The sequence below is a fragment of the Lissotriton helveticus genome, chromosome 2_2, assembly GCF_964261635.1.
Source record: "Lissotriton helveticus chromosome 2_2, aLisHel1.1, whole genome shotgun sequence".
NCBI lineage: Eukaryota > Metazoa > Chordata > Amphibia > Caudata > Salamandridae > Lissotriton > Lissotriton helveticus.
Window position 1 is genome coordinate 187559627 of NC_136060.1, and position 21487 is coordinate 187581113.

The following is a 21487-nucleotide window of genomic DNA, read 5'->3' on the forward strand; positions in this document are numbered from 1 at the left end:
AAGTAGATTTGTCAATGGTGGAGAGAGTTTGTGCTGTCATTGAGGAGAGCGAGGCAGCAGGTCTTGCACCTTTTGCATAGATGTGTGCATGTCAGTCCATATTATCTGAATGATGGGGGCAATCTGGGATTATGGAAAGGTACGACGCATTGAGGAATGTCCAGCCAGTGCTAAATTTGTAAAATACCAAGTGCCAGGGCCCCTCTCGAGAGGCCACTGCAGATTACACCACCCACTGCTCCTCCAGTGCTGCCATTGACAGTACCAACATAACTACTTACCATTGCACTCCTACAAATGTGACAATTTATATTATTCCAGCCCACCCAACGTTTTAAGAATGGCATGGGTGGCATGTATTATTCAGTTTTATAGTATATTGAATTATTAAACACTGTTGGTGTGGGGTGCTCATCTCAAAATTAGACAGATACTGCCACTGTGTGATGGTCTCTCATTAGTGCTTTTTCTGCCAATTAAGTGCCAGTGTCGAGCACTGGAAACCACTGGCTCAAATTAAGCATGGTGTTCAGTTTTAGCAGAACATGTTAAATGAATTGAATGTTGGAACAATGCCTGTGTTTAGTAGGGCACAAATCAATTTGTTGGACATATAAAGCGATGCATTTATGTGAAAAGTAAGTCGTACACTGTGGCTGCTGATCTTCCCTCCTTTTCAGAACTGCAGAGGAAAAGGAAGATGAGTGTGCAGTGAGTGATAGTTGACAGAAGCGGCTAGAGGATTCACATTCTTCTTGGATTTTATTTTTCTTCTCTCTGCAACTATTGACAGCCCATGAGAGTGAAGATGATCTGATATGCAATTGAGAATGTCTTAAAATTTTGAACTTGGGTGCCGTTCTCTTTTTGGTTCTGTCCTCAAACTTAAAATCTTGTCATTATGCTGCTTATTAGTCCTCCGCTGATATTGTGCTTATTCTGGATGTTAGGATATATAGAGTTCTGCATGCTGGTTAAACATGTAATAAGGCAGGTATCCAAGATCATCACTAAATCTCACTATTTCCCCCTTCATAAGAGTATTGGAGAGGAAGGTTAAGTCCTCCAGATGGGAAATCTTCTACGTTTGTCAGAATTGTTTTTAAAAACCCTCCAACATTACCCTGCAAAGTATTTCCTTCTATTTACCTCATCTTCCGCTAGCGATCATGCCATGATTTGAGGTCGTGTGTGAAAAACTCAAGCCTTTGCTACAACTCATTTGGATATTAACTGAGGAATAAAAAGTAATATTGTGCAATAGTTAAATGCATTAGGATTGCAGAACAGTGTAAGCGTATGTACATACATAAATCGGAAACTAAAGTAAAGCAATGCTTCAGTTAGATTGCAGTATTCAAAAGTTATTAGAAGTATGAAATTGCTGCTAATGACTGAGCAAATGAATCAGTTGTAATTATCTGCTGTTATCAAATTTAAAATGCGGTATGTCAGGCCATTGCTATTCTGAAATCTGTTCTTGGATTTCTGCCATATAGGATATAAGAAAGTTTTTTGGAGTTGTTTCAAGTGGAAAGAAGCCTGCAAGTGAACTTGAAAAGAAAGAGAAAACAAAAAGTGCGGACGGTCCATCCATAAAGAAGAAAAAGGACAAGGTCAGTTACTTTTCTATCAAACCTTTACCTTGGAAAGACTGAGTATATCACACTGCTGGGTCAGACAATATCCAGATACAAATTTTCCTCTTAGTGTATTCATAGTTGCATATTTAATTATGAAGTTATTGCCATTGAGCAGGTGTATAATATATGGAAGAAATTCTGCATGGATGAATTAATGAATGCTAACGAATATTTACTCAGCCCGAAAAATGCCTGCTGATTTAATGTACTTTTTACACTAATTGTGCGCCACCGCCACCACCACCGGTGGTGCCGCCTAGAATATTTACCAGGTCACGGACATTCCAGTGTGGCTCTCTAGTAGAATTCTGGAGGACCTAGTCTTATTAATGGGTCAGCCTATATAGGGACCGGTTAGACACAGAGTACCACTTAGCATAATGCACCTGCTGATTACAAAGGGAGGCTTGGGGCCCGACTCTGAATTGTACTACCTGGACACGCAGCTGCAAAAGGTGGCCATATGGATGTTTCACACCCCGTTCATAGAACCAATTTATGTCATCCTTTTTTCACTAAGAAGGCCTGCCATACTAGACACAGGGCTAATGAGAGTGATAGAATATTGCTGCATGGATGCCCAGCCTTGCCCGACGCCCAGGATATTGTTTGGGATCAAGAACAAGTTTTCGTGTCTATTTTGTCCTTGGGACAAGTGGCGTCCCACCCCTCCCCCCCACCTCCCCCAGCATAAATAAACTCTTTGACTGCCATTTCACAGTACCACGTTATTGTTCTGTGAAGAGCATTGTCTGCAGATAAAGTTACAATTTGTATCCATATGTTCATACTGGTTCATTAAAGCAAAGCCTTTAGGGTGATTGCTCTAAGGAAATGCTGTAAGCTCGACTTGCACTATCAATATTGTTCCAGTAAAAAACAGAAACAAGTGCTCGTGCTTGCACAGTTTAACATTGTGAGGCGGCCTACAATGCTGCAAGGATGCTCTCTGATTAAATGCAAATACTTGCAGAAGTCTGAAAATATGATTGATAATTCCTTGCTTTCAAAATAAAGTGGACACACTAATATACAAATCGGAAAAAATGGTTTGCTGATTTACTGTGCAATTTTAGGTGGCATTTCTTTGAGAATCATCTAGTAAAACATGCTAATATTTTTAGAATATATTAATAATGGAAAATTGGTTTAATGCAAGTTTTGGCAAAAGTGTGGGAAACATGAAAACAAACAAGCAATGGCAAAACCAACAGTCTGGTGTTGATTGTCAGTTTTTTTGTTTGCCGAAGTGTGTTTTAATTTTGGCATGAGTTTAAAAAAACTTAATTGTTGTAAGGTCTACCAGTCCCATATCTTAAAGAAGGCCTCACACTTGCAGCCATGATATATCTCCTTTCATTAGTGCAGATTTAAGACTTTAATGAATTTACAAGGATTTACAGAAAGAGGCCTAGAAACTCTACTCCTAGAAAATGTTTGCGAACTGCAATTTTATCATGAGCAAATATGCATTTGTATATTTGCTCATTTGAAAATCTCCTGAGAGTGTGCAAGTTCACTTTGCCTACAGCTACTTTTTTCCCACCCTGGAAAAGGTTTCACTTATGCCCTTGTCGTAAGTAAGTTTCCAATCCCAGTGTGAGAAAAGATTACAGAAGAGATGTTGAGAACCCTTAAGCATGCAAGTTTTTAGATATGGACAGACTCGCAATGTCATTCCAATCCTTGAACAGCTGTTTCCCCCTACTTGCAGCCCTAGCATGTACATTTGTGGAAAGGTGACAAAATCAGAGTCTAGCTAGAATCCAAAACTGCTATAGTATGATTCTTAGCTTAATCGGAAAGGCTAGTAACTATATGGAGAAAGCTGCCTTAATTTATCGCCTTACTGTATGGCACGAAAGGGTCAAGTGGATATTTTTTACAGGACAAATAGCTTTAGGTAGCATCCCGTCCCATGGTCAAGTAGATGTTTAAAACAAAATTAAACACGCTGAGGTGTAGTAAGGAGGTCAGCACAGAAGTAGCATACTCTCTCACACTCAAGATACAGCCTTTACCTGGCACCCAAATGGAAATGCTGGGAGCAAGGACATAGGCCTACATTGAAATGTTGGACGCTCTTTTCACAGCTGGGAAGCTACCAGTTTGTTCAAATCTCACCCTAACATGCGAGATTTACCCGGCCAATTTCTGAAATATAAGAGACTGGTGGCGACTAAACACTCCATTTAAAGATTCAACAATATGACCGAGCCGCCCTCAAGCCTCATGTTGCAGACCATATTGACATTGTGTTTTGGTGGAAAAGCCAACACAATATTATCTAAAGCGAGAAACAAAGAGGCAAATTGCCACCTGATCTGGGGTTGGCATTGAGAATAGATAAATGGTGATCAATATTGCAAAACTCTCTGTAAGGTTCTTGCAATGCAAGATTTAAACTCCTGCAAATTAATTTCCTTCATAGGACATACCTCACTCCCAAATGATTGCACAAGATTTAACCTATGAAAGCCTCGCATTTCCTCGGGTGCCTCGAGCCAGATGCTGATTTCATACATATGACTTAGTGTACTGTAGTGTCATAAAGAAACCCAGGGAAAAGTTTACTTTGTTGGAGGGGAGCTAGGAGGGCCGATCAGCAGCTCACCAGAGTTGTTTGCTGATACTGATGCAAAGGCCTAGCAAAAAAAAGACATCTCAGTAGATTGATAGACCTGACTCTGGTCCTTGTTAGGAGACCAATAGAAATTACCTGAACATCCGCAGTGGCCCAGTGTATCAGACTCTGGATGTCAAACACTGAGCTATCCTGGAAAGTTTGGTATTTCACTAGAAGAATGTGAGTGCACTGAGAATTGCGACACAGGCACTCAAGGAATTCATTATGGATTAATGTCATTAAAGGGCTAACTGAAATACCATGGTCTAAAGAATAAGATGCATTCTGGGTACAATAGAAAAACACCCTCTACTTACATACTGACACTTAAGATTGCATGGGCACTAGTGCTTGACTTTTCCAATTGAGTAGTACATGCTGTAAACGCAGGGTACAAACGATAGACAAAGCGCAGGAAATATCCTTATAAACTTTTACATTCATGACTCAGCATACTCGTCAATAGTGCCTTTCTGTAAAGGTTGTGAGATTTGATGGCATACAAATTGAAGTGTTAATGCATGACACTAAACAAATATTAGGAATGTCAATTATGAGCCAACGTCATGCTCTGTGATGCATAAGGTGTACAACAATTGAATGTGTTAAATTAAAAACAAGTAAGCAGTGCTGCCCTTCGACCGTGCCTGCTGACATTCTTGGCTTCTGTCGGCGTGCACGATGTCTGCAGGGTTTCCAAGTGTCCAGTTCACTTATGTGTGACATTTCTGTAATTTTAGTATGCTTGTGTGTACAACATTCCTATGCTTTTGGGTGACATTTAACGCAACCTCTCCTAACGAGCTGTGCCATGCTCTTGTCCGCTTATTATCAATTACTTCATGAATTGTCTACTTCTTTACAGTGCATTAGTGTAGAAACAAGTTTTCCCTCGAGGATTTGCCCCCTTGTAACTGGTGCAGGTTTTACTCTGTAGTGATGGTGCATTATGACTGTGGAGAGTTCACTCTACAGTCTCAAGGGGACTGTTACACTTATTGAGTGTGTTCAGTTTTATGTGATTGTTGGGCAGGGGCACTGAGTAATCTTAGATCTTTCCCCATGAACGTTCTCATTGAGATCCCAAGATTCAAAATGCTACTATTTCCCTGTACCTTGTTAACCGTCTGTAAGAACCCTTGTGGCAGCACAGTGATAAACTGAGGTTGTTGATAGCCTGCTAAAACTCTTGTGGCACCACAGTAATTAACTGAGGTTAATAGCCTTCTCAAACCATTCTGGCAGCACAGAGGTAAACTGACGTTGACAGTAGTCTTCTAGAACTCTTGTGGCAGCACAATGATAACGTGAGGTTGTTAATAGTCTGCTAGAACTTCTGTTGCAGCATTGGGATAAACCGAGGTTGTTAATGGTCTTCTAGAACCATTCTGGCAGCACAGTGATAACACGAGGTTAATAGTCTGCTAGAACTCCTGTGGCAGCACAGTGATAAATCGAGGTTAATAGTCTTCACTAACCATTCTGGCAGCACAGTGGTAAACTGGGGTTGTTAATAGCCTGCTAAAACCCTTGTGGCAGCACAGTGATAACATGAGGTTGTTAATAGTCTGCTAGAACTCCTGTTGCAGCACTGTGATAAACCGAGGTTGTTAATAGTCTGCTAGAACTCCTGTTGCAGCACTGTGATACACTGAGGTTGTTAATAGTCTGCTAGAACTCCTGTTGCAGCACTGTGATAAACCGAGGTTGTTAATAGTCTGCTAGAACTCCTGTTGCAGCACTGTGATAAACCGAGGTTGTTAATAGTCTGCTAGAACTCCTGTTGCAGCACTGTGATACACTGAGGTTGTTAATAGTCTGCTAGAACTCCTGTTGCAGCACTGTGATAAACCGAGGTTGTTAATAGTCTGCTAGAACTCCTGTTGCAGCACTGTGATACACTGAGGTTGTTAATAGTCTGCTAGAACTCCTGTTGCAGCACTGTGATAAACCGAGGTTGTTAATAGTCTTCGAGAACCATTCTGGTAGCACAGTGATTAAACTGGGGTTGTTAATAGCCTGCTAAAACCCTTGTGGCAGTACAGTGATAAACTGGGGTTGTTAATAGCCTGCTAGAACCCTTGTGGCAGCACAGTGATAAACTGGGGTTGTTAATAGCCTGCTAAAACCCTTGTGGCAGCACAGTGATAAACTGGGGTTGTTAATAGCCTGCTAAAACCCTTGTGTCAGTACAGTGATAAACTGGGGTTGTTAATAGTCTGCTAGAACCCTTGTGGCAGCACAGTGATAAACTGGGGTTGTTAATAGTCTGCTAGAACCCTTGTGGGTGGAAATAGAAAGGCGGGATCACGTAAATAATTCTGTGTTGCCGGTACTACAGCACTCCATTGCAGTGCTGCAATTACAAGATGCTTGCTTACCCCCATGGATTATGCCACTTTTAACCGCATGCGTGCGGGCGGAATTCCGCTCGCACGCTGAGATTTTTAAAAACGCATGTTACATGACGAGCTGGGCTCGTCATGAGCGTGCGAGGAGGCTACCTCATGACGAGCCCAGCTCGTCATGAGCGTGGAAGGGGTTAAACGTATCACAAATAAAGAAGCCAAACTTTCATCGTTCGTCCTCGACGGGCTACCGTAGCAAGTAAATGGCATGTGTGGGCAGTCATGCCATCATACTCCGCTTGGGTTCTCAGTCATATTTATTCATTCTCTTCTTCGTGGTCAAGTAACACAATCGCATGCTAATATGTCTTGACGTGTTCACCTTGAAAGATCTTATGGCCCTCTGGAAACAGCACTGGACTACTTCAGAATGCTGGCTCAGTGGCCAAATAAATGAATCTTTGCTTCATCTACAGTACGTTTGCCCGGCTTTTTTAACACGAAGACATAGGCTCTTAATTCCATGTGTAAGAACTCTGAAAATCAGGTCATGTCGACCAGCTGTAATTTCTTTACTGGAAGGAACTTCTCTGCAACTGGAATGTAAGACCGTGAGATTCTTGAACTTTGCTGCTAAGGATCTGGAAAAAACTAGCTCCTAACTCTTTTGAAACAAATGTTATTGTTTTTTCAATAAACAGGCATAGTGGCTAGGTATACTGTGAAGTGAAATCATAGAGCAGTGGCATCAGTTAGGATGCTCAACCTCTCAATACATGTCACATTAAGTATTCATAGTATCATCAACCAATATGTAAATCATGCAAATGTCGGTATCGATGCATTACATACTGCAGCCATACAGTAGAAACTACCATAACGTACCATAGCCTTTAGCCAACATATCACCTCCAAGCCCTCCCTCCCTCTCATTTGTCCTGGAGGAATAAATATTCATACTTGTACATTTGCGGCCTAACCTAATGTCGTGTAAACCATGTGTGTAAAAAATAACAGCCATGTGTTGAGCCAGACTTTCACCATGGTTCCACGTTGTGTGGACTATACTGTGGATTATTGTGATTTCGGTGTATTAACTCTAGGATCCAAGTCAAGAGCTTTTAGGGCTTCGAGCATTATATCCCATTCCATGGCAATCAAGTTTTTCCGCAGGCCTCTGGCCTCTTCTTTCCATATTGTAGCGCTTTCAGCACTTCCCCCATCTAACCATTTCACTATGCCAACTGTATTCTGTAGGTGGTTTCATTGATTTCCAATGCATAGTGATGGCTCTTTTTGCTAGTATTAGAGTAAGGTCCGTAAATCTGTTTTGCACCTTGTGTTTAGACGAACGCTTGTGTAATCCTAGGATGCATTCCTCCATGTTGTTTCCTACGTCCCTTTGTGTGACTGACAAAATATGTCATCTGACAGAACCCTCTTATGCGGGGGCATGCCCATATCATGTGTACCAAATTGGCTTTCTCCAAATGACATCTAAGGCAGTGGTGTGTATGTGGGAACATCTGTTTTAGTCATTTTGGTGTAAGGTAGGCTCTGTGAAGAATTGTGGTTTGTATAAATTTAAACTTAGCATTCCCGTCCCGTATCTTCTACCCATGCATTTCATAGTGTAGTGAGTTCTATTGCGGCGTGCGCCCGTATTCCCACATAGAGCCATTTAATAAGATGTCTTTCTCTGCCCATGTAATATAGGGCCTTTATTAACTCATGTGTTGGGGGTTCCTGTCTTTGTGGGGCTCAGTGTGCTTTTACGTATTGCATTAAAGCAGCATGCAGCAAGTACAGGTGGTCGGGCGCCCTTGTTTCTCCCACAAGGTTTTCGTGTTCCATGAGTATCCCGTTATTGAATAAATCACCCACGGTACTAATTTCCTCCTCAAGCCAACTAGCACCTAACTCTTTGACTTGTGTTACAGTCAAGGACAGATAAAGGGTTTTCCCTGGAGGTAGCAGGCTCATAGTACTTTTTATACTTTGGGACTTGCCAGTATTTTTATCTTTTTAGTAGAGCTAAACTACCAGGCTGTTGACTGCAGTATACTATAAAAGTTAAGCCCCTCAATTTCCCTAGATTCCCCCGTCAAGAAAACACTTTATTCAGTATTCCATAAAGTAATACAAAAGTACCTTACAGCTAGCAAATAAGTAAGTACCTGTAACCCTACTATGGTGAACCCACTCCTGCTTTGGCCGCATGAGGGAACACCCCACATTCCTGGTGTGGGTGAGAAAATCTCCCTATGCAACTGAATGAGAATCCCACCTTACCATATTTAGCAGACCCCTGCTATTTTACCAGGTTAAACCTCCCTCTCTACTACCAAGACAAAACTCTTCATTATACTGCCCAAAAAGAACTTCCTAATGTACAAGTTAAAGAAACTAGAGCGAGGAGCAGCACTCCACTTTAGCACCAGGAGAGAGGAAATCCTACTCTGCCAGCAGGACAAAATATACCATGCTTTCCCTTCAGCAGATAATTCCTTGCTTAAGTACCCGGAAAGATCAATCCCGTTATGTCTCAGAGAGGGACAAAATCCAACTATATTGTGGGGATGGAACACTCACTATATTAATAAGTTGCAGCACACCTTTGCTCTCCAGCCAGGATAGGGCAAGCCATACTGTACTAATTTGAGAGAACACGCCCACTAGACCACCTGTAGAGAACACCCCACCATTTGTGTTGCACGTTGGAATGTAGAGAAAAGCGCAGTCAATGCCAGTAGAGTTAGAGCAGGTTTATGGTAAGTTGAATGGGTACACCAATGACCCAACCAGGAGCAGATGTTAGTGGATGGTCGTCCCCGGTCTGTCTGACTCAACCACCCTCCCATCATAACTCTGGCATTCCACAACATCAATTATGGCTACCACCAAACTACTTTGGCAACCGTTGAGACGCCGAGGGGATTGATGAGTGAGACGGAGGAGATTGAAGTGGAAGCATGGTAGAAAACAGGGCAAGCTTTTAGAAGAGGATCTCGATATTCATGCGAGGTGTTGAATGTAGATGGATGTAGTCCAACCGAGTTGCCGAATGATATAAATTCAGGCTCCTGATGAAGGGTCGCCCAAGGACCAGAAATGCATTGAGCTAAAGAAGATTGAACAGATGAACACTTTGAAATGATTATGTTATGATTGTATTGTAAAGTTTGAAATATTTATGTTATGCATCAATTTACTTTTGTGTATTTACGCTGAACAATCAATTGAAAATATATGCCTTGGTGTCGAATTAAAACATCAAGATTAAGTTAAACTTATGTTTAAAGAATTTTAAATTTATTCCTTAAGGAGGAATTCCCACAGCTACTGTGCACAGTGGTCGAGTCTCATGGACTCGAGATAGGTAGGTTACCACCAAACTACACCAATAAGTACCACAACACAACATCAAACACTGACACAACCATTCATACAGTCAAGGTAACAAACAAAAAAACAGGAATCTTTCAATGTCCATACTCTGTTAACTTGCAACAGATACATTTTAACCCACGCACTCATCCCACGAAAGGGCATCATATTTTTTTAGCATTGAGAAGCTTTCAACCCATACACTTATCGTCTGTATGTGCATTTAGTGTTTTTGCATCCAGTATCTTTCAAGCTACACACTCATCCCACGTACGGGCATCTAGTGTTTTAACAATGGGTAACTTTCACCCCACTTACTTATCCCCTGTAATGGCATCATATGTTTTAGCAATGGCATTCTTTCACCTCATATTCTCCCCTACCACTGAGTGAAAATCGCACCGAACAGGGGTCAGCACAACCCAAGCACTGCCCTGCCACTGAGGGGGAATCACACGAAGCAGGGTTCAACACAACCTGAGCATTTCTCAACACTAGCTAGGGTGAACACTTGTCTAGTTCTGGAACTTTTTATTGTGTAGTAGTATACTCAACCACTGAGGGAGCAGTAATAGAATGGGGTTAAAAACAACCCTATCATCACCAGAAAGGCAGTCATCCTGAAAGGCTCAAACGTCAGAACAGCTGTTGACCAGAGAGCAGAATGTGCCATTTTACAATGTGAACTATAACTCTAGGAAAAATAAATTTTCTGGTTCAGACGGAGATATGCTTGTAATATCTAACAGAGAGCATAGTGTATACGTCACGTAGTAAATAAAACATACCACAGACACATAACTCCTTGTAACAGTCTGATTACAAATGGGAATGTCAGCATACAGAAATATGACTATTATATGCTGCTTGTGCATAACAAGAAAGGACTGTCTAAAACAACAAGCATTAAAAATGCAATAGGTCTCGCCTTTTATTAAGTTAAAGCCATTTGCTTTGCTATACAATACCATTAGCAAAGCAAATTGCTTTAACTTAAACTTAATTAAAGGCGAGACCTATTGCATTTTCAATGCTTGTTCATTTAGCAAAGTTTTGCACTGTGTGTACCCCATTTTCAAGCAAAACAACACTTCTGTACAGATTGCTAATGAAGAACAAGCAATTTCGTTGTAGTAAAAGTGCGAGCTTATGTTTAAGCAAGTTTAACCACTTGCATGCTAATGACAAGGTGAACTCGTCATGAGGCACACTGGAGCTGTGCTCATGACAAGGTCAACTCGTCATGTATAATGGGATTCATAAATATGCAGCACAGGACGGGAAAACCCCTTAGCAGCCAAGTGGTTAAACAGATTCCACAAACTTAAATGAAAAAAGAAGCAAATCCCATGTGGCGGGGTACACAGTATTTCAAAACTTGTATATGGGTTATGGTTAGTACCTTAAGCACCGATCATAAACCCAAAATAGATCTGTTTAGTACTCTAGGAGGTAGTTGTACAACAGAACAGATTGCCAGATGGCCGTACAGACTACAGAGATATCAATATAGATTGCAGTATGCTCCTGGGAAAATTCATTTTGCAGCTGATTTCCTCTCATAAATGCCTTTGCTCAGTGGAGGGTCAGATGGCGATTGTTATGAACTGGAAGTGTGTCTGGTGAGCCAAGTTAGTGCGATTTTTAAGGGGCCTTTCAATAGGAAGAGTGGCGAAGGTCTTTAGATTATGACAAATGGAGTACAGTGAAAGAATACATTGTAAAGGGATGATCAGGGGGAATGTTTTTAGATAAGGCTTTTGGGCCATATGGAAACCTTCATGATGAGTTGACTTGATGGTGATTTGGTGACGAAAAAGAGGTTAAGTTCTCCATAGGAAATGTTTAAGGAGTGCAGGAGAATCAGCGATATGTAGAGGGGAGTGCATTCGTGTTTCTGGTGGCCAAAGTTGTATAAGGCTGTCAAGTATTTTTTAAGAGCCTGTACTGTGTGTATGCTCAGTGACAAGGTGCAAGTAACAACTCTCAAACTATTTGAAGTGCCCAAGTGACTCTGGTGCACGTTATCAATATGGGATGGTAGGTAGTGTGTAAACCCCATATTCTGCTTCCCCTGGTTCAGAAATACTGTTCAACACCAGAGGATAGGGACCAGTGCTAGGAGGATCCAGCACCCTATTCTTTTTCTGATTTTTTTTCCCCTTGTCGTCTTGTGTATTTTCAGCCCTTTTGGTGGGCAGATTAGGGTAATTACTACCTATCTGCCGCTCCCTTCCAGAATACCCACCAGACCATTAGGGAAAAAAGTGGGAAATAGAATGGGGGGTGGTGTTTGCCCATCCTCGTGCTGCCCTACATCCTCCACCCCAGGACACCAGACAGTCTTTCAGCAACTCTGGGGAGGCAGTATGAGTGTGTTATCCCACTCTCTGCCAGCCCATATGTTAAAACCTTGCCCAAAAGAATACATATTTCTGAGGAGGAGCTACGTCAGCAAACGAGATGGCTGCTTAGGCTCCCGGCTCCGCCGACCTCCGTATCCCGCCGCAATATCCTGATTTTACGCCTAGCCTCTGTGTACATGAACTGTTCCGCACTCCGATGGTGAAATCCGGGAACTTTTATCGGCTGGTTTGACGAAGTTACATCGAGTTGAAGATTGTGGCCTACTCCAGCAGTGAAGCTGGGGCCTCGAGTACTTTCACAGCCGGGCTGCAGTGCAACAACATCGGCCGGGAGACCCAGGCTGGGTCCGGTCAATCGGAGTGGAGGCTTTGTTTAAGCCCGAATTTGGCGGCAATCGTTTCTATTGCTCAGCATCAATGGAGGAGTGACTCTGCTTGCTGTTGGCTGCGGGTGGGGGTCCCCGTCCCGCGGACCCGGTCTTGGGCCCGCCGGGGTTCGGTGGGTCGGGGTCTCTGGCCTGCGGCCTTAACCGGGTTGACCGTGGCTGCGAATAAAGACTGGTCACCCTCCGCATCTGCACGTCCATGATCCGGTTTGTCCCCCGTGAGGATGCCAGATTCACCCGGGGAGGTGATTGTGATTGGTGTCGGGTGTGAGATTATGGATCGCACGGTGCTTGAGTCATTGCTGTGGTCAATATTGGCAGAAATTAGGGCGTTTCATTCACATGTGGATGTCTTATTGTGCAAATTGGACACTCGCCTATCTGAGATGCTCCTGGTGGAACCGGACCCAACCTTACTGTTGGAACAGCAATCTGCAGCCATTCAAACCACGGCCATTTTGACTCCGGGCGAGAACCCCGTGAGGAAGCAAGTATTGATACCATCGGATGGTGCCCTGGAGGAAGGTGTTCCCGAGGTCGTCCGTGTATTGCCGAACCTTCCACCACTATCGACTTTGGAGGTATCGAAAGGCATTCCCCTCCCAGAGACTTTTGTTCTCGACTTTCCATTCATTTTGTGGTCGTCTTCTCCTTTCTTGGTGACTTTACGACTCCTGGGCAAGATACGTTGGGACTGTCCATCTAGGAGGGAGAGTTCTTCTGCGTCTGAACTTCTTGTGGACTCACTGCCTACGAGTCGCCATAGATTGATTCTTGATGACTCCCTTCTCCTCTATTACTCCTTTGTGTGCCTTTGGGTCTCGCTGGGGGGGGGTTCGTGTGCTGATTCGGAAGGGCCAAGGTTAAGATCAACTAGGTCGGGACGGGTTGGAGTGGCTTTTACGGGTGTTTGACCTGCAACTGTTTGATCTAAAAGGCTGGGCGGCGTATTATGGTACCCCCTAATTTTTTCTATAAGTGTTGTCATACGTTGGTCTTTTAGTGATAGGGGGTGTCTGTTTCTGGCGGGGGGACTAAAGGGGCTGGGAGCCCAAACGGATAAGCCCTCCTCCACTCTTTTTCCTACTTTTAGGGTTTTAGTTATTAGGGGCGACAGGCACGCTGCTAGTGGGGTTAGGCTGTAGCCATTTGCAGGGGTGCAGGGTGGGGGGTTGGAAAGGGTTTTTTATTTTGCCTTTTTTTATTTCTATGGCCTTTTTCTTTCCTTCCCTTTCTCTTCCTTAAAGGATCAGTATAGCTTGTGAATCATTCGGATTCTTATCGTTTACTTGCAGTTCGTGCTTATTCTTTTTATGTTATCCTGATTCCCGGGTGGGCAGGCCCTGAGAACTGGCACTCAACATTGAATGTATATTGTATTGTCGTTTGCATCGATCCATATGCTTTGGCGCCAATGTTCCATTATAGCGGTTCTTACGTGCATATCCTGTTTCTTGCCCTGTCCCCCGTATTCTTCTGTTTGATTGTATGGCACCTGATCCTTTCTTAAATAAGATAAAATGGAACCTCTGTCTCATCCTGGGACTCAGTTGTGCATTCTAATACAAGCTCTATCCTGAATCGCTGCCGGACCTCAGGGTTGTCGGCTGATGAGCTGTGTCGTACTGTGATATAGGGGGTCTTAATTTTGTTTAGCGGCCGCCCCCTGCGGTTGTAGGCCCATGCTTGTATTAATATTGAATGCTACAATAAAGGTTTTTCAAAAAAAAAAAAAAAAATCCATATTTCTGCTCACTTGTCATAGGGATGCTCTAGACCCCGGTGGGGACAGAAAGAGTGTTGGGGCTTTAGAAAGGGGTGTGCGGCATGATGACAGGCGGGGTCGCCCCCACCCACCCAATTCCTTTTTTAATGAATAAATAAAATCTATGCCTGGCATTCAGCAGGCATTCACGCCTCCCCACAGAGCAACATTGGGGTAAATGGTGCAAACTCGCACCCGGGGGTGGGATGGGGTAGAGACACTGTTGGGTCTTTAGTTCCTGAACCATGGCCTGGTGTCTGGATGGGCTGCCCCCTACTCATATAAAAAAAATAAGAATTATCACTGGCATCAGTGGGCAGGCAGAAAGACTGTTGTGGCCTTTAGGGGTGGGGTAATGTCCTGATGCCTGAGCAGGGTGGTCCCCCCCTCTCCATTTCTTTTTTAGTGGGCTTTGGGTCTCTCCCCTTTACTTTCCCCGGGAGGGCAGATGGAGATAAACTGTTTAATCTGCCCCCACACAGGGCGCAGAAAGGCTGTTGGTGGCATGACCTGATTCCCGGGCAGGCCACCGTTACACCATTGTTTTCATTTTCCTACATAATCCGTGGCTTTGTGTATGCTTTTTTGCCCAACTCCAAGTGGAGGAGAGGTGGGGATCAGCACCACACCTTTCTTTTTTTGTAAACATAATCCCTGGTGTATATGGGGCTTTCTGTCTTCCCCCCCCCCCCCCCCCCCCCAAACCCCCTACTCCACCCCGCTCCGGAGGAAAGATTGATGGTCAACCTTGCAATTACCCCTGGGGGGCTGTAAGGGGTGGTGGCACAGCCTGATGCTGCACCAGTTCCCTCGCCCATCATAAAAAAATCCCTTGTTCTTATGGTCTTTCTGCAACCCTGGGAAGGCAGATTGGCAGAAACATCCACCCCCCCATCACTTTCCTGAGGGGGATGGAAAGGCTCATTTTATTATTTTTTATTTATTCATTCATTTTCTGGAGGGAATTACTTGTTGATGCCTGAATGGCCGCACCCTTCTCTGCCCTGGTGTCTGGATCCCTTATGGGATCACTGCCTTGGGATCCACAAAGGGCAGTATCATTGAAAAAGGGATATTGCTGCACCTTTTTTGTCTTGATTGCTGCTCTTACGGCTGAGATATGCCCCATAGCTCTTATCAAAGTGAAAGCAGCTGGCGCCTAATGATACAGACTGCTTTCATACTGTGCGAAGTCACATACTAAAATTGCTTTCAACACGCTTACAGAATATGAAACATTCCCATCTTCTGCACTACGGAGGTAATGTGGTGGACGTGAAAGTTTCATCCTCTGCCCTGAAGAGGCTAGGCTAGGTGCAGCGTTGAATGCAGGGGTTGGTTGCTGGACTGGTGACCAACAAGCTTTGGCAGCAGTAAGTAGAGCAGAAAGTCACTCCTACATCCGGTGATCTCGGGAAGCGCAGTAGCTGCCTGTAACTTCATGGCAGGTAGGGCTACAGTTCTCCCAATGCACTAGACCATCTAGATGTGGCCGATAGCCATCGATTCTTCGGATCCGGAATGTTGTTTTACCTGCAGTTTGCAGGGGACTAGTGCCACTAGTCCAGAAGAGTCATAGAGTGCTTCTGGCTTCCACAGTGGTCCGTCTGTCTCAGGGAACTGTGAGATAGTCTAGGACGAATCTCAATCGGGCAGTTCCAGGAATGTTGCCACATGGACAGAGTATCCCTCTTTTGCTTTGGTGCAAGTCCTGCTGTCACACACTGGTCCCTTCTCTGTCCTCTTCAGTGTAGGATGTTCACAACTGAGGTACCGGTGTAAGGAGTAGCCCTTAAATCCTAGATTTAAGGGCCTTAGTCGTGTGGGTGCAAGTGGCCAATCGGCTATTAGCTCCAGAGGCTAATCTGCCCTAAAGTGACCACACCCGGGGTGAGGGTCACCTATTCTACCCAGAACCCACTATTTCTAACACTTTTAAAAATGGCAGAAGTCTTCCTCGGCTATATAGACTAGGTAGCACACCCTAGAGTAGTAGCTAGCCTGCTGGGGGTGTATGTTTCCTGACTATCTAACTTCTAGCGCCTGCCCGTGTGCAAATGTGCCTGGGTGCAGCAGGATGGCTGCTCCTTTCATGGAGAATCAGCCTGGATGCTTATCAGAGGCAGTCTAGCCTTTGAAGCTCACTACCTTGATGTGCCATTTCAGTACCCAGACTGGGAGGGAGGAGGTGTGACCTCCTTCCTGCTGAAGCCTTTGTTCCGGACTCCTGGGAGTGTTAAAACTACCTGGCAGGAGGTCAGACTCATGTCTTGGTGGCAGCAAGTGCGGGCAGTCAGCCAGAGCACAGGAAAGCTGGGACAACGAGGTGGGCAATATCTAAAGTAGCTATCTGGCTGAATGCCACTTCACCCTTGACACAAGATTCAAGTTCAGGTTTAAAATTTGTATAGCGCACTACTCACCCAGAGGGTCTCAAGGCGCTTGAGGGAGGGGGGGGTACTTTACTTATCGAATATCCAAGTTTTTAGTTGTTTTCTGAAGGAGAGGTGGTTCTGTGTAAGGCGGACGTGGGGGGGGGAGGGAATTCCAGGTCTTGGCCGCTAAGTAGGAGAAGGATCTTCCCCCCATGGTGGATCTTTGGATGCGTGGAACTGTGGCGAGGGCTTGATTGGACGATCGAAGTTGGCGGGTGGGGGTGTAGAAGAACAGGCGTGTGTTGAGGTATTCAGGTCCTAGGTTGTAGAGGGCTTTGTGTGCGTGGGTGAGGAGACGGAACGTTATTCTCTTGTTGACGGGGAGCCAGTGGAGGTCTTTCAGGTGACCGGAAATGTGAGCTTGGCGGGGGACGTCTAGGATGAGTCTGGCTGAGGTGTTTTGGATGCGTTGGAGTTTTTTCTGTAGTTTGGCTGTGGTTCCGGCGTAAAGGGTGTTTCCGTAGTCCAGTCGGCTTGTGACCAGTGCATGGGTGACCGTCTTTCTTGTTTCGGTGGGGATCCAACGGAAGATTTTTTTGAGCATACGTAGGATGTTGAAGCATGATGATGATACGGCGTTGACTTGTCTGGTCATCGAGAGGGAGGAGTCCAGGATGAAGCCCAGGTTACGTGCGTGATCCGTTGGTATGGGTGCGGTTCCCAGAGCCGGTGGCCAGCATGAGTCGTCCCAGGCGGATGGGGATGATCCTAAAATGAGGGCTTCCGTTTTGTCCGAGTTCAGTTTTAAACGGCTGTTCTTCATCCACTCGGCTACTTCTTTCATCCCTTCGTGTAGGTTGGTTTTGGCGGTGTTTGGGTCTTTGGTGAGGGAGAGGATCAGCTGGGTGTCGTCTGCGTAGGAGATGATGTTGAGGTTGTGTTGGCGCGCGATGGGACTCATGTATACGTTGAAGAGGGTGGGGCTGAGAGATGATCCTTGTGGTACGCCGCAGATGACTTCGGTGGCCTCTGATCTAAAAAGGGGGGAGACGGACTCTCTGGGTTCTTCCGGCGAGGAACGAGATGATCCAGTCCAGTGCTTTTCCTTGTATTCCGATGTTGCTGAGGCGTTGTATAAGGGTGCTATGACAGACTGTGTCGAAGGCTGCGGAGAGGTCAAGTAGGATGAGGGCAGTTGTTTCTCCGTTGTCCAGTAGGGTTCGAATGTCGTCTGTTGCTGCGATGAGGGCGGTCTCGGTGCTGTGTTTGGCTCGGAAGCCAGACTGTGAAGGGTCGAGGGATTTGTTGGATTCGAGGAAGGCGGCGAGCTGACTGTTGACGGCTTTCTCAATGACTTTGGCAGGGAATGGGAGGAGCAAAATGGGGCGGTAGTTCTTAAGTTCAGTGGGGTCTGCTGTGGGTTTCTTCAGGAGGGCGCGGAGTTCGGCATGTTTCCAACTTTCCGGGAAGGTAGCGGAGTTGAGGGAGCAGTTGATGACTTCTCGGAGATGGGGTGCGATAATGGAGTCTGCTTTGTTGAAAATGTGGTGGGGACATGGGTTGGTTGGCGATCCCGAGTGGATGGTGTTCATCAGGCGGATGGTGTCTTCAGTGGTGATTGGGTTCCAGGCGTAAAGGTTGTTGGAGGGGGGTTTTAGTTCGGAGGTGGGTGGGGTGGACTCGTCTCCAAAGCTGTTATGTATGTCAGCGATTTTGTTGTGGAAGAACGAGGCTAGAGAGTCGCAGAGGTCTTGGGAGGGAGTGATGCCGTTGGTGCCGGCGGTGGGGTTGGTAAACTCTTTGACCATGTTGAATAGTTCCTTGCTGTTGTGGGCGTTGTTGTCGAGTCGGTCCTTGAATGCTGATTTCTTGGTGGATCGGATCAGTTGGTGGTGCTTGCGGGTGGCGTTCTTGAAGGTGGCCAGGTTGTCAGTGGTAGGGTTTTTACGCCAGGCCTTTTCGAGGGTGCGACAGATCTTCTTGGATTTCTTAAGGTCATCATTGAACCAGGGGGCTTTTTTGCTGCCTTGCTTCATTTGGTGGTTTTTCAAGGGTGCTAATTCGTCCGCGCTGTGGGTGATCCATTGTGTGAGGTTGGTGGCTGCTTGGTTTGGGTCCGATGATTTGGCAGGAGGATTTTGGTGGAGCGATGTGAAGAGCTGGTCGGTGGTAATTTTGTTCCAGTTTCTGCGGGGAATTGGTTGTGGGTGGTTGTGGGTCGTAGTCTTTTTGTAGTTGATGTGAACGCAGCTGTGGTCCGTCCAATGGAGAGCTGTGGTGTGATTGAAGGAGATGTGTTTGCTGGAGGTGAAGATTTGGTCAAGCGTGTGTCCGGCATAGTGGGTGGGGGTGTCAACAAGTTGTTTGAGTCCGAGATTGGCGAGGTTGTCCAGAAGGGTGGTGGTGTTGCTGTCGTTGTTCTTTTCCAGGTGGAAGTTGAGGTCTCCCAGTAGAATGTAGTCCTCGGAGGGGAGGGCGTGTGGGCTGATGAATTGAGTGATGTCTTCGCTGAATTGTGTGCGGGGTCCTGGTGGCCTGTAGATGAGAGTGCCTCTGAGTGTGGTCTTGGGGTCGGTGTGGATCTGGAAGTGGAGGTTTTCGTCTAAACTGGTTGTGATGCGGATGGTGTTCTTATGGACGATGGCGATGCCTCCTCCTGTTTGGTTGATGTGGTCCTTTCGGATGATCTTGTAGCAGACCGGGATGGCTATGGCGATGTCGGGTGCTGATGAGGCGTTCATCCAGGTTTCTGTAAGAAAGGCGACGTCCGGCGAAGTGGTGTCGAGTAGGTTCCAAAGTTCAGTGGCGTGTCTGTGGACCGAGCGGGTGTTGAGCAGGATGCACTTCAGGTGGTTAGTGTCGGAGCTCTGTTTGGAGTTTGAGGATTTGGTGCGGGTCCTGACGCAGCCGAACTTGCAGGAGTGGCAGGTGAAGGGTCCTTGGGTTAGTCCTGGGGCAGCTTGGTAGTAATTTGGGAGTCGGCCGGGGTTAAGTGCTGAGAGGGTTGCGGCGTCGTACGTTATGCGGGAGGAGTGGATTTTGCGGGGTCCAGGGGGTCTGGCGCTGGGCGCGGTCCAGGCGCGGACGGGCGTAGACGGGCTTACCTTTGGCGCGCCTGCTGCACGTGAACGCTGTGCGCAAGAGTGTCCGTCATAAATGGATCGTGGAGGGGCGGAGGGAGAGAGGAGCAGCTGGGAGGCGGGAGCGGGGTTGCGAGGTCTGGGGATGCTGGAGGGCTGCGGGGGAGGGGCCGTGGGTCAGCAGGCACAACAAATGGCACGATAACAGTGCAGGACGGGGTCGGGGGGCACTATCTGGCAAAAGCGGCGGAGATTCATGTCAGTGGTGAGAAGGCACATTGTTTGATACCAAACATGACTTATTTAGGCGGTACCATAATGGAGCTGCCAACCTCTGGTTTGCCCGGGCGCCAGCCCATGTTCTCTTATGGACCGCCTATCACTTATAGTGTCCTTTAATGGTAAAGGTTAGGATAAGGAATGGCTACAAGGGATTTTATTCATAAACTCAGTACCTAAAGTTTAGCATATAGCATTTCAGGGTTGATTAAACAATTGAACCCTATCGTATCCACAGGATAACTATATCATTCTTGTGTTATTCTCAAACATTCAATGAAATCAAGCTGAAGAGAAGATAAAATGAAGTGAGCACACAGTAAATTAATTTTCTATGAACATTTTAGTATTGAATTGATCAAAGAGTACAAATCATGGGGATAAAAAGAAGAAACAAATCCAATATTGGCAGTAATGAATAGATGTACATAAAAATCATCAAATCAATTCATAACGTATCAACAACTCCATAGATATAGAAAGAAGACCAAGTTCACTATATACAGAGGTATCATTCCAGCATTGATGCTGTGGAGATGGTGATTAAGTCGACGTTTCGGTCTTGCTCAAAGGGATCAATAAGACCATCATCGGGACTAATTTTCGTGCAAAAAGCCCCCTATGCAAAAAGCAATTTATGTACAATTACTAACATGCTTCAAACAATCTATGAAGACCATAAAAAGCTGCTATACTAGCTTATCTCGAAAACTGTGTGCTTCACATCCTAATGATGTGACTAGGAAAACAACATAAATGAATGCAGTAAAAATTAATGAAGCATTTACGTTCTCTTTTTAAAAAAAGCATAATACAAATATTATTGAAACTTGGAAAGATTATCATATTATCTTCCCAAATGGAAAAAACAAACATTAATGAGAATCGGAGAGATTGTCATATTGTATTCCCAGAAGAAGGCCAAAGTTGATAGACTCACTTAGAGGAAACAGAGCGAAGATAACGACTGGTCGCCACCTTCAATATTTTCTACTGAAGAATCTGAAACAATGTATATATACCACTTTTATATTTAACCACTATTTTGGACTAGTTTGAATAACAGCAGTGTTTGAAAGGAGCATACCTGCAGCGACTAGCGATGTCAGCTGTAACTGCGGTAAGATGATTCTGTTAGAAGTCTTGACTGGGTGGACAAAAATATCGTGGTATCTACAAGAAATTGTTGCATTTTGTAAAACAGGTCGTATAACTAATATAAACATATTAAA

The 21487-nt window shown here is 45.1% G+C and overlaps 1 protein-coding gene across 1 annotated transcript in view; it reads left to right on the plus strand.

Annotated features, from left to right (window-relative positions):
* Positions 1-21487, plus strand: part of RFC1 (replication factor C subunit 1) — a 711111-nt gene that overhangs the window by 21839 nt on the left and 667785 nt on the right. The window contains exon 2 of the mRNA XM_078678327.1: positions 1500-1616. Coding sequence (XP_078534453.1) covers positions 1500-1616 — 117 coding nt within the window. The remainder of the gene's footprint in view (positions 1-1499; positions 1617-21487) is intronic.